The sequence below is a fragment of the Lepus europaeus genome, chromosome 4 (genome assembly GCF_033115175.1).
Source record: "Lepus europaeus isolate LE1 chromosome 4, mLepTim1.pri, whole genome shotgun sequence".
In the NCBI taxonomy this organism is placed as follows: Eukaryota; Metazoa; Chordata; class Mammalia; order Lagomorpha; family Leporidae; genus Lepus; species Lepus europaeus.
Genome location: NC_084830.1, coordinates 161973252 through 161986982, shown reverse-complemented (window position 1 = coordinate 161986982; position 13731 = coordinate 161973252). Strand labels below are relative to the sequence as shown.

Sequence of the window (13731 nt, the reverse complement as noted above, 5' to 3'; positions counted from 1 at the left end):
TAAAAATGGGCAGGCATTTGGCCTAGCTTTTAAGACACCTGTTGGAGCAGCCGCATCCCACATCTGAGCACCTGGGTTTGATTCCCGGTTCTAGCTCCTGGTTCCAGTTTCCTGCCACGCAGCAGGGCTCCTGCCTCCAGTGTGGGAGACTTGGATTAAGTTCCTGACTCCAGGCTTTGACTGCCCTGCCTTTGCGACATTTTGTGTCTCACTCTCACTCCCTCACTCTATCTCTGACTCCCTCTCTCTGATACATCTCTCCATCTCTCCCTCTCTGTTGCTCTGCCTTTCAAATAAATACATCTAATAATAAAGTAGTTCCAAGGCCCTGTGAGTAGAGCAAGGTGTCATCACCCCAGCCAAGAGAAGAGTCCAGCCTGAAAAGTAAAATTATTGAATAACTGGGGAAACAGTTCTTTTTCACTTTGGAGTGCTCTGTGTAACAAGACAGGTAACCACCACAGAACAGAAAACAGGAGGAAAGAAGCCACTTCTCCATGCAACAGGATCAGAGCAAGAGCTCAGGTAAGTGAGGGGAGCCGACAGGTGAACCCCTCCGGGGAGACAATCACCAGGAACCAAGGGCTTCTGGAGAAAGTGCGGCCACTCTGGAAGATGCTCGCAGCACTCGCTGCGCAGACTGGGCTTGACTCCATTAGCATCTTCTCCATTTTACAGGGGAGGCAACCAGGCTGTGAGCTTTGCTAAGGTTACTCCTCAGAGAACAGCGGATGTGATGTGAGCACGCACCACACCCCGCCCCGCTCCAGAGCCCTTCACACTCCACAGCAATCCCCAGAAAGCCAGCGAGGCAAGGAGTCGCTGCAGAGTCCCGCAAAGCAGCTGGGCATGGCGGCGAGCAGAGAATTTGCTACTCTGCCTCCACCGTGAGCTGGGTTTCCAGCAGTGCTGAGAGCAGTGAGCACACGAATGAGCCATGAGGACTGGCTCATCCCTACGAAAGCATCTCTGTGACCAACCACTCCTGCTCACGGATTTTTCCCAAGTGCGTGGCTGGGGGGAGCAGGGGTGAAGAACCCCAGGAGAGGGAAGCGCAGAGGCTCTGCGGAGGCTCCCGGGGGTCCGCATGAAGCAGGAGGTCGTGTGAGCAGGTGTGGGGCGCGGAGCAGAGGTCAAGGCAGGCAACAGTCAACGGTAAACAGGTGGTGACTGCGGTTAGGGGCCAGGCCCAGAGCACTCAGGGAAGGAGACCACGTGAGCGTTAGGGCTCCAGGATGTCTGTGGTGTTCGTCAATTAATACATTGGAAACCCCTCAAGTCCCAAAAGAGACACAGATGGTCTACAATGACTCAAGCTTCTCTCCCAGAACGTACGAAAAAAAAAAAAAATACAATGATCTAGACTGCTTAATCTTCCTTTTAAGACGTTTCTCTTCATGAGGCCTGACCTTCAAATAGCAAACTTCCTCCCACTTGCCATGTGGATTCTCCATAGAGAAGGTCAGGACAGCCAGCTGGGTTCCAGCTACAATCTCCAGAGCAGAGGAAGAACCGAAGCCTTCAGCCCCAGTCACCTTGTCACTCCGCACCCGGGGCTTCTGCCTCTGTATCTCAGTGATTGTTGAGCTGGATCCAGACGTCTGGGGAATCACTGAGATACAGAGGTCGTCTAAAGGCCCCTGTTCACAGGGCACCTAAATGGGAAAGCCCTAGGAACACCTGTAGACAAAGGGACAATTAGGGTCCCACTCATGGGCCAGCATCACTTGAAACAGTAAACAAAGCCCACAAAGGCAGGCGAGATGGGTCATTTCACTCCTAGATTTGGGTTATAGACATAATGAATTTCAGCCATTGTACTTTCTTTTTTTTTTTTTTTTTTTTTTTGACAGGCAGAGTGGACAGTAAGAGAGAGAGACAGAGAGAAAGGTCTTCCTTTGCTGTTGGTTCACCCTCCAATGGCCGCCACTGCCAGCGCGCTGCGGCCGGCACACCGCGCTGATCCGAAGCCAGGAGCAGGTGCTTCTCCTGGTCTCCCATGGGGTGCAGGGCCCGAGCACTTGGGCCATCCTCCACTGCACTCCCGGGCCATAGCAGAGAGCTGGCCTCGAAGAGGGGCAACCGGGACAGAATCCAGTGCCCGACCGGGACTAGAACCCGGTGTGCCGGCACTGCTAGGCGGAGGATTAGCCTGTTGAGCCACGGCACTGGCCAGCCATTGTACTTTATTTCATGTACCTCCATCAACAAAATATCTGGCCGTGCCCAGTGTGATTCTATCTCCAGGTCTTTAATTGGTAATGCCCCTAAATCAAATCATGCATAAGTAGAATGCTAAGATATGGACAGGTTAAAAATTTAGATTGGAAAACTCTAAAAACCTATTAACATGGGGCTGGCGCTGTGAGGTACTGGGTTAAGCCGCTGCTTGCAGTGCCAGCATCCCATATGGCCACGGGTTCTAGTCCCGGATGCTCCACTTATGATTCAGCTCCCTGCTAATGCACCTGGGAAAGCAGTGGAAGATGGCCCAAGTGCTTGGGACCCTGAACCCACATGGGAGACCCAGAAGAAGCTCCTGGCTCCTGGCTTCAGCCTGGCCGAGCCCCGGCCTCTGCAGCCATTTAGGGAGTGAACCAGCAGAAGGAAGACCTCTCTGCCTCTGCCTCTCCCTCTCCACAACTCTGCCTTTCAAATAAATAAATTTTTTAAAAAACCTATTTCGGAATAAAATAACTTTAGTTATCAAACTACAGACAGATCCACCGGGAACAGGGCGAAACCAGCCTGCCAGGTCTCCCTGTGGTAGGAACACGCTTCCTGGTTTTTACTCCAAGTGCTTGCCCCGTGTGCAATAAGGACAAAGCAGAGGCATAAATACCATGCAAAAATGAGGGCAGGATTTGTTTAAAGAGCGAGTGCACACGCACACGTGAGTGTGGGCAATTCCAGGAGCAGAGGGCGCAGAGCCGGGCCGGCCCGGGGTGGGGGCGGGGCCCAGCGCACCAGCAAGCGGGGCGGGGCTTGCGCAGGGTCCCGTGTGCGCGCGGCTTTCTGGGAGCTCGGCGCGTCGCCCCGTGGTGTGTACCTCACACGCGCTCCTGGGAGCTCGGCGCGTCGCCGCGTGGTCTTTACCTCACACGCGTTTCTGGAGCTCCGTGCGTCGCCCCTTGGCGTGTCCCTCACACGCGCTCCTGGGAGCTCAGCGCGTCGCCGCGTGGCCTTTACCTCACACGCGCTCCTGGGAGCTCCGTGCGTGGCCGCGTGGCCTTTACCTCACACGCGCTCCTGGGAGCTCCGTGCGTGGCCGCGTGGCCTTTACCTCACACGCGCTCCTGGGAGCTCGGCGCGCCGCCGCGTGGCGTGCACCTCACACGTGCTCCTGGGGGCTCCGCGCGTGGCCGCGTGGCCTTTACCTCACACGCGCTCCTGGGAGCTCCGTGCGTGGCCGCGTGGCCTTTACCTCACACGCGCTCCTGGGGGCTCCGCGCGTCGACGCGGGGCCTTTACCTCACACGCGCTCCTGGGAGCTTCGCGCGTGGCCGCGTGGCGTGTACCTCATAGGCGCTCCTGGGAGCTCCGCGCGTGGCCGCGTGGCCTTCACCTCACACGCGCTCCTGCAGCTCGGCGCGTGGCCGCGTGGCGTGTCCCTCACACGCGCTCCCCACGGCGTCCCGGCCTTCCGGCGCAGGGGGGTGGTCCCTCAGGGGCGGCGCTCAAAGCGCGCGGCGAGTCTGGAGAGACGTGCGGGCGGCTCTGGGTTGGATTACAGCCGACGGCGCCGAAAGCCTGGGGAGTGAGGACAACGCGCTCGGATGGCACCGAGGGGAGCCCGCTCGCAAGGACACTCCTGCCGGACCCTGGCTCCAGGGAGGGCCGTCCGCAGGGCCCACAGCAGCCCGCCCGGCCGGCCCTGCCCCCTGCGGAGCCTTCAGACCCGGAACGAGCGTGTGCTCCACCGCGACGTCCCAGGGACTCCGCTGCCGACTTCGCGGGCCTGAGGCTCCCGCAGCCCCCGCACGGCGCCCCTGTGGAAAACAGAGCGAGCAGCACAGGTGTGGGGGGTGCACCTGCCACCTCCCAGCACGATTCAGAGTCCCGCGTCTTCCCTGCGGGGTCGGTGCGCGAGGAGACGAAGCAGAACCGGGCACAGTGCTCCCGCCGGGGCAAGGACCACAAAACCACCTGCGCCCCAGGCGCGCTCCCAGCAGTCTCTGGAACGCTGTTGTCTAAGAGCAAGCCTCACCCGCAGATGCCAGGCCGGTCCGCTAGGCCTGCACCGGGCGGTCACCCCACCTCCCCGGCCCCTCCCACACAGGCCCTGCACCCTGAGTCCCCGGGGATCCCCCCTCAGCTGCATAAATGCCACCTGGAGCCCCACCGCACACCTGCCGCCACCAAGCCTCCCAGCTGGGCCCAGGGCCTGTGGTTTTAGTTAACAGGACCACCGGCTGTTTCAGGCGTCGCCAGGCAAGTCTGTCAGAAACCCGACTAAGGGCGGACACGACACTCGACACGGCTCCAGGCCTCTTCTTTTGCTCCGTGAGCACCTGCGCATTGTTCTGTAACAATGAGCGCACCTGGATTCAACCTGACTCACTGAGCTGTACCTCTCTAATTATTCCACAGCTCTCCAGTTTGGTTTGGGCGCAGTGAGCCATAAGAGCAAGGGAATGTACTACTTATTCTTTCCCTACAATGATTTTCCGTGTAAACATCCTCTCATCACAAATATGACTTAAAAGAAAAACATAGGGTGTGCATTTGGCCTAGCAGCTAAGGTGCCTGTGCCCTGCGTCAGAGCGCCTGGACTGACTCCCAGCTTCTTGCCAATGCCAGTCCTGGGCGGCGGCAGCTGATGGCTCAAGGAGTTGGCCTCCTGCCACCCACACGGGAGACCTGGGTTGAGTTCTTGGCTCCTTACTCTGGCCTCTGCCCCGCACCAACCACTGAAGGCATTCTGTGAGTGAACCAGCAAAAGGGAGGTCTCTCTTGCCCTGCTCCCCCCACCTCAAATAAAAATTAAATAAAAAAGCAGAATGAGTATGTGAGACCACCACATACTAAGTACTTACTAAGCACCAGACACTGTGTTAAATGGCTTGTCTACATTATCTAATGGATCTAACGCACTGTCTTCCAGATAAGGTTGAGAACTTGTCTAAGGACCACAGCTATGAAATGACAAGCCTCAGGCAGGAATCCAAACCACGTAGGTTCCAAAAATCTGTCCTAACCGTGACTACTGTTTCCAAAATGTGTTCCACAAAATATTCCAATACATTCCAAGATAAATGCTAAGAGAATTTCTCCTGGCAGAAATAAAACCAGCACCTAACTTTGCTCAATGCAGTGTCACTCAAACTTAGAGTCCTGCCCCTTTTCCCAAATCTGTAAACCACTGAGACAGGATAAAGGGACCTCAAAACTTTCATGAAAGATGCAATTTCAGTAAGTTTATTTTGGTACAAAGAAAGTTTGAAATCCATGCACATTTGTTTTAATTTTAATTTATTTATTTGAGAGGTAAAATAACACACAGAGAGAGGGAGAAACAGAGAGAGAGGTCTTCCATCCACAGGTTCACTCTCAACACGGCTACAAGGGCTAGAGCTGGGCTCATCCAAAGTCAGGAGCCAGGAGTTTCTTCCAGGGTTCAGGGGCCCAAGCACTTGGGCCATCTTCTGCCGCTTTCCCAGGCCATAGCAGAGAGCTGGATCAGAAGGGGAGCAGCTGGGACACAAACCAGCACCCAGGCAGAGGCTTAGCCCCCTGTGCCACAGCGCCGCCCCTCATGGGCAGTGCTTTATAGTATGAATTTTCCAAAAACTTTTGGTGACCCTCCCCACCCAGTACACAATATTCCAACCTTTGCCACCTCTTAAGGGTGGTATTAAAACTCCCTATCACCTTCCAACTCTAAGCATGTTAGGTGTATATAGAAGGAATTCAAATACTTACACATCAAAGCTATGGGCAGAACTGATAACCCAAAATTTTCACTAGAACAATAATTTCTGAACTACAAATGTTTGCATATAGTACAGGAGTGCTTTGCTTTAAAAAATAAAGGGACTGGGGTGGTCACTGTAGCACAGTGGGTTAACCTGCCACTTCAGACACCTGCATCCCATATCAGAGTGCCAGTTCAGGTTCTGGATCCTCCACTTCCAATTCAGCGACCTGCTACTGCACCTGGGAAGGCAGCAGATAATGGTCCAAGTACTTGGGTTCCTGAGACCCACATGACCCAGATGGGGTTCCTGGCTCCTGCGTTTGGCTTGGCCCAGTCCTGACTGCTGCAGCCATGTGGGGAGTAAACTAGTGCATGGAAGATTTGTCTCTTCCTCTCTGTCAGTCTGCCTTTCAAATAAATAAGTAAATAAACAGAAAATAAGATAAAATTTTTTAAATGGAGGGACCAGCTAGGTTATAAATAATCCAAATGGGGAAAAAACTGGGGTGATACACAGCACCTTAAAACTCTCAATAGTTTATTAAATATTGAATCCACTCACCAGATACAATAAAGGCCCAATGGTTTACCAAGAAAATATCTTCCACATTTATATCCTATACTGTAGCTCTGTCACTTAAAAATACAATAGGAACACTTAGCGATCACTTTATACGAGTCAAGGAATTATTTTCTGGGGTGTTTCCAAATGAAGATCTAGAAAATATATTGTTACGGATCCAACAAATAAATATTAAATGCCCTGTCTTCCAGTTAAAACCATAAAATACTCCCAGCTAAAACCATACTCCCCAAAATACTTTTTTTCCAGTTCCAAGATGGCAAAGCCTGATCCCTCTCCTCTTTTCTCTTGAAAACTGCTCCAAAGCAAAAATGAACACGAAGCTGGAAAGTGAACCCCATCTACAACTCAGCCAGGAGACACCTGAAATCACAGACCACACACAGAGAGAGGGCAGAGGGAGGGACGTCCCAGCCACCACTGCGGGGCAGCAGCCACAAGAACACAGGGCCCCGCTGGGCTCGGGGGCTGCAGGTGCTCACAGCCCACGAGGGCAGAGGTGCGCAGGGCTGAGGCCAGGGCTCACTCAAGATGCCGGATCCAGCAGGGGCAGCACCAGCGACACAGCCCCGCCCTTGTCCAGCTGAGACTAGAAGACGTAGGTGGAAGTGAGATGTAGCAGCACTATGGAGGGGAACAAAGCAGGAAGTGGGGAGCCGGGTGGGGGCAGGGGAAGATCTGAACAGGGTTCTCACTGAGAAAGTGGCACCTACACATACCAAGGTGCAGAGGCGTCACACCTTGTGGGTTTTTAGGAGGATTATCCTGGGTTGTCAACAGAGCCCAGAGAACAACAGTGGAGAAGGAAGTGTGGGTGCTGTGCCACAGCGCACCTGCTCCCCCGGCAACACTGGCACGCCTGCCCTTTTGGCACTCTGAGGTCCCTCCTCACAGACGCAACACGAACATCATCATCACAGTGAACAGCAGCTCTGCGTTCCGCTGCTGCTGCCGCTCCAAGGCGGTGACGCAACACAGGGTGAAGCCCATGCGAATCCCGCATCTGGATGCTTACAGCGGCTGTGCTGGCAACTGCCCAAACCTGGACGCAAGCTGCCAACTGAACACTCAGCACTGAAACAAACGGAGCCATCAAGCCAGGAAGGACACGAAGGAATCTTAAACGAAAGAAGCCAGTGCAGCCAGGCTGCGCACTGCAGGATTCCCACTTGTGACATTCAGGAGAAAGTCCAGCTACGAAAGAGCCAGTGACAGGTGGAGAAGATAAAGGGGCAGAGGTCAGGGGTCTGCAGTGAGGCTGCCCTGCATGGCATTCCAGGGGTGGATCCAAGTCCTTAGCCATCTGTCCCCTCCCACAGATGGCACCGCAGGGAGCGGGACGCCAGTGTGAACCGTGGACTCTGCGTGCATCAGAGCAGGCTCCTCACCTGGACCAAAGGTCGGTGTGGGGCAGAAGCAGGTGAGAAGCCGCCCGGCTCTCTGCTCCATTCTGCCTGTTACGGCGGCAATAACGTGACACTGTCCAACACGGACCAGGAGGGGGCACCCAGGGGGGCAGTGACGTGGAACTGGGGAGGGAGGGAAGAGGCCCACCAAGCAAACAGCATGGGACAACTCGCCAGAACAAAAGGGAATCACCAGGTTATGTTCAGAATACGGGACAAGGATGAATAACCCACACTAAGAAATACAGTAACATTTCAAAACTCCAGAGATAAAAACAGGAGCTAAAAGTCTCAGAGAAGAAAAGCAAAGAGGACTGGTGCAGCGGGACAGTGGATCCACGCCGGAAACACAGGGCAATGGCTCTGATCCGCTCAGTGGGAGGAGTACTCACTGCAGAAGACACGCTACTAGAGTGAGGCCATGAACCAACTCAAAGACCCGGGACCGGGATGTGGGATTCAGCTTACGAAAGAAGAAATGGGTGGGTGTTGTGATACGGCACTTGAGACACCCCCACTCTATATCGGGGTGCTGGTTCAAGTCCTGGCTCCTCCACTTACAATCCAGCTTCTTGCTAAACATACCTGGGGAGCAAGCAGGGGTGGCTTAAGTGCTTGGGCCCTGCCATCCACATGGGAGAGCTTGATGGAGTTCCTCTGCTTTTCAAGTAGATAAAAATAAATAATTCTGTAAGAAGAGAGTGAAGTTATTCCTGGTATGAAAGTAAAGAGAAGCACAAGAGCCATGGGCAACCCAGAGCCCCCAGTCCTGCTCAGGTAGACCCAGGCCCAGAGGCCCCAGTCCCACTCAGGTGACCAGGCCCAGAGCCCCCCGTCCCACTCAGGTGACCCAGGCCCAGAGCCCCCAGTCCCACTCAGGTGACCAGGCCCAGAGCCCCCAGTCCCACTCAGGTGACCAGGCCCAGAGCCCCCAGTCCCACTCAGATGACCCAGGCCCTGAGCCCCCAGTCCCGACTGAGGCAGGGTGCCAAGGAACTCCACAGAGATTCCCCAGGAAGGACGAACAGAATGTGTCTGCCCTGTGGAAGCTCCTGAATGGATGTATTTTATGGAGCTTCTAGAAGAGTATTTTATAGAGTTTTTAGAAGGTGTAGGGCGATGTACAGATTAAAAACCTAGGAAATGAAATAGGCAATTATTAACCTCGATTCACAAAAGGTCACACAAGAAACATCATGCTGGATACAGAGCAATACTTACAGCATTCAACTCCTTAGTTAACAGTACATGATGTGGATGAAGAAGACCTAGTCTTGTTAACAGAAAACGATCAATGTTAATACGAAGAAGAAACAAGAGCAGCCAACGTCCCCGACAGAGGGACCGGGAGGAGGTGCAGGGGGGAGTCTGATCATCACTCGACCTTCTAAACCCAGCGTTCCATATTTTAGCGACACGGGCACAGCCGTAACGTACACGTGGGGCTCTGAGGGGTTAGTTTCTGGAGCTCACCACCCCACCTGGGAAGCGGAGTGAGACAAGGCTGCTTGGTCGTCTCTGAGCACAGACAGGTGGCCCAGCCCAGGGGGCCCCGGCTCCGCGCTGAGAAGACCCGCGCACAGGAGACCAGGCAAGCGGCGCTCCCTGCCCCCGCAGTCACAGCCTCCGGCCGCTCACCTGACCCAGCAGACACCAAGGAACTTTCTAAGGGCTTCTACAGCATGTGGTGATGGCGTTTAAAAAAAAACAGACTAAGCATAGAGTTCAGATAGGCAAAAACAAAGGAAACTGGGGGAAAAGGACAGAACTTTTTATTCAAAAGTTTTATAATTTTATTAAAAATTAGTTTTAAATTAACCGCAGGCAGACTGTAGTCTATATTTCATGTATGGCACATTTCAGTTTATTATCATACTCTGTATCTTACTTCTACACACGGGCAACAGTCTAATCAGAGATTCAAGGATTTTCTTCTCTTCATCACAGAACTGAGCTATTTTTATTCAAAGGAGAAGGTTTCACAAGAGATGGCCCATGCACGGGCCAGGAGGCGGCAGAGATACGAGGAAGCCGAGAGGGGCCAAGCAGCAGGGCTTCACCTGCCTGAGGGCTGCTCTCATCAGTTCTAGACTGTGTTCTAGACTGTTCTAGACTGCGGAACACCACACCCCCTCACCATGCAGCTGGCACACGCCCTGAGCCCCGGCCAGGCAGCTCCTTCCCACTTGTGCCCCTCACTTTCCAGCCCTGCCCCCACCTGGCCTCCCCTCCTCCGCCAAGGATGGTGAGCCTGCTCCCTGCATCCCTGCACAGCCCTGGCTGCTGCCCCTGGGTAAGGGTGGCCAATGGACGGCCCCACTGGATCAGGCCTTGGCAGCGACCTCTGAAGCTGACCCAGGTCCTGCTGGGCAGCTGCTCCCGAACGCACTGACGGAAGCAATGCCATTCCTGCCCGTCCCGTCCTTGCTCTGGGGCAGCTCCAGCTTCGGGCTGTCGCTGGTCTTCCCGGGCCTCACCGCCGTTTGTTCCTGAGTTGACAACTGGCCGTGTCTCCAAACAGTCCTTCCACGGGACCCATCGGGGTGATTCTACTTCCTGCCACGTCTCTGAACAACTCACTGCCCCAAAGTCTTTTGTGCTTAGGGCCCCGCACAGCTGGCTTGGCAGCCGGCTGTCCATCTCCAGAGTGGGGCATCCCTGACCACTGGCTCTGCCATCAGCTTTCCCTCCGGCACCCCGCGGGCCAGTCCTGCCGTCACCGGCTCCTTGCCATGTGTCTCAGCCCCAGGACAGTAGGCACCTGGGGAGCTGTGGGTTCACTTCCCACCGAGGGCACACAGTGTCTCACAGACAGCAGGGACCAAGGCTTTTTTGGAAAATGAGCAAAATCGTTCCAAATCTAACTTAACCACACTAAATTCCTTTGTTTATTTTTGAAAGCAAAAGAGTCCAAGAAAAACTCCCATTCTCGGGATATTCCCATGAACGAATGGATAAAACTCATTGAAAACGAATGCAAACCTGTCTCGCGGAACATCAGCTCTGGGGGTATTCTCACCTAGAACACCTGTTCCTGACTCTCCCCGGTTGCACTGGGACTGATGACATCCCCACGGGGGACTCACGGGACACACTCCCCGGGCCTGATCAGACTGCGGGCGACGGCGGGGGATTCAACAGGCGCAGCCCCCAGAGGAGAACACTCTGCCTCCTCCACTCTCAAAAGAGCAAGTGCACACAGCACCAAGCGACTGCGCGGCGTGGGGCTCGGCCTCGACTCCACTCTGAGCTTCACAGAGAAACCTGAGCCCCACCAAGCTTCAGTGCCAGGTCCTGTAGTGCACAACGGCCCCAACTGCTGAAGCCCAGGGGTCTGGGAGTGAACAGAAAGACCTCAGATCCCGTCCAAAGCAGAAAGAAACAAACAAATGGGTCCGTTAAACAATTAAAGATAAGCTAGCTAAGCTGTTCAAGAACTGAAGCTAACAGATAAAAGCTTCAGCTCCAAGTTAATCTGAGATTTAGCCCTCATTTCGTAAGTAATTCCTAGAATGCAAACTGGATTAATTACATGACTTCCTTTGAATCTTTATTAGAAATGAAAGAAATTCATGTGAACAACTAATTGACAACTATACAAACGAAACGGTGTTCCCGCTCCCGTTAAAGCTTTGTGGTTAACACTGACGACTTGGCCAGTGAGGACCACTTGGCCAGTGAGGGCGCCGGGGCCACGCCTGTGCCCAGGTGAGCCTATGACATAAAGTGCTACTCGGCGCTGGGGAAATAACGACGATCAGCAACAGGGAAATTCTCTGGACGCTCTCTCTCCAGGCTGGAGGAGAAGCCAGATTAGAGCCAGCAGCCTACATAAAAACAAAACCAAATAATCAGCCTCTCAAAAACGAATACACGGTCTGAGTAAAAGTCTTCAAATCACAGCAAACGTCAACTTGAAAAGGACACGCACCCAACGGGACTCGCTATTTGTAAACAATTAAACTTGGATCTTCACGTGCTTCTAGTACCAATGTTTATCGCCAAGCAGGGCTGCACAGGACGGCCCAGGTACCTCAACAGCGAGTCCCTCCCCGTTGCATGACGCACTTAATGCAAATCAAAACTATCAGCTTTCCCCACGCGGAAATGTAAGCCAGGAAAGCCGCATTTGTAACGTGCGTACGTATGCCAGCAAGAATGAAATCCAGAGGGCAGAGGAAGCGGCCCCCTCCCCTGCATTTCCGCCAACAGTCCTCTGATGTAAATACAAATATCTTCACGGGATGAGAAAGATCGAAGATAACTTTTCCTGAAACAGAACATGGAGTGGGAAGACGCTAGCGAGAACCTGGTGTTTGCCACAGGGAAGTGTTTCCTCTCGGAGCCGACTTAGGGACATTCAACCTACAGAGCTCCTGAATTATCCAGAACAATACAGTCTGTGGTCTGAAAAAACAGCAGTATTCATTTTCCAGGCAATATACTCTTAATATTAAGTTACTTATACACTTTAAAATACATAATCTGCACTTAAATACACTACCTTTTTAATGGCCTTTCTCACCTATCTATAACTTTGTTTTCCTATTAAAAACAAATGCAAGACACACTGCTTAGTTCTAATTTCTAACCGTAAGGCATCTTCAAAATATCTTCTCTTAGGACACACACATGATATAAAAACGAAAAATCAAACACAGAAGCAGCATAATAAATACTTTCGTACCCCTCCCGCCAGCAAGGAACAGCTGACACCAGTGAGAGCGACTTCCTGTGCATACAGAGACAAAGGTGAGACAGCGCGAACGGCCTCGGAGTCGACCACACAGACCCCCCCGTTCCCATCACTCGGGAAAGGCAGGATGCGGCACACGAGAGGCGAGGCTGCCCAGGTTTTCCGAGTTTTGAAAAGAATTGTACACAGCACACGAGCGTGGCGACAGAATATTTAGATGATCTGTAATTGGTCACGAAGGCTACCGCGAGACACGGCTTTGCTCACAGTTCTCGTCCCCGGTCACAGCAGGCGTGCAGACTACACGGCCTCTGTGCAGTCCAGATATTTCGCTGTGATGGGCTCTTCCAGCTGAATGCCGCCACTGCCCATGAGAGCAAACGCTGGGTACATGGTATGCGAGCAGTCCACCGGGCGCTCGTACAGGCATCTCATGCGGTCCATGTCGTAGAAGCTCACCTGGCCCTTATCACAGTCCAGGCAGACCCCTATGCTCATGGGCATGGGAAGGACTCTGTTCTCAGGTTCATTAGACGAAGTGGGTGACTTGGGTATAAAAACTTTCTTCATGCCGATGGTAACCAACGTAAAAGGCTGTGAAGAGTCAAAGCTCGCATCTTCACTCCCGCTGTCGTGGCCGCTGTCTTGCTCATATCTGGAACACGAGACAAAAACAAACCATCTGTATCTCCAGCCACAGACTTCCAGAGTTCTGAGGATCTTCACGTGGCAAACACACACTGATTCAGAGTTAAAAGAGCGTTCACATCAAACACTCTGATTCACAAACGTAACCAATTTAGAAACAAAGACGACACGCTGCCATTTAGGATGACAGCAGACTCAGCCTCTCACCGGCTGTCAGGAAGCATCGTCCCCTTCTACCTGGACATAAACAGGGGGGAGGGCCTGAAAACGGGGATCAGTGAGTGTGGACACCTGGAACAAGGCAGGGAAGGGGGAGCAAACGGACCGGTCACAGGCTGAATTCGGACGGCACACAGCCACGCGCCAGAAGACGCGGCCCTGACCCAAGGAGGCAGCAGCCTGAGTGACACCGGCGGGCTCTGCAAGATGGCCCGAGACAGAAGCACGGTCCACCCTGCACCCAACCGGGCATCCACAGCGC

General features: G+C 53.5%; 1 protein-coding gene across 1 annotated transcript in view; it reads right to left on the bottom strand.

The window, feature by feature from the left end:
- Nucleotides 1-11305: 11305 nt before the first annotated feature.
- TRIM36 (tripartite motif containing 36) overlaps nucleotides 11306-13731 on the bottom strand; it is a 35184-nt gene continuing 32758 nt past the window's right edge. The window contains exon 10 of the mRNA XM_062189825.1: nucleotides 11306-13257. Within this exon, the coding sequence (XP_062045809.1) occupies nucleotides 12903-13257 (355 nt within the window). The 3' untranslated portion in view covers nucleotides 11306-12902. The remainder of the gene's footprint in view (nucleotides 13258-13731) is intronic.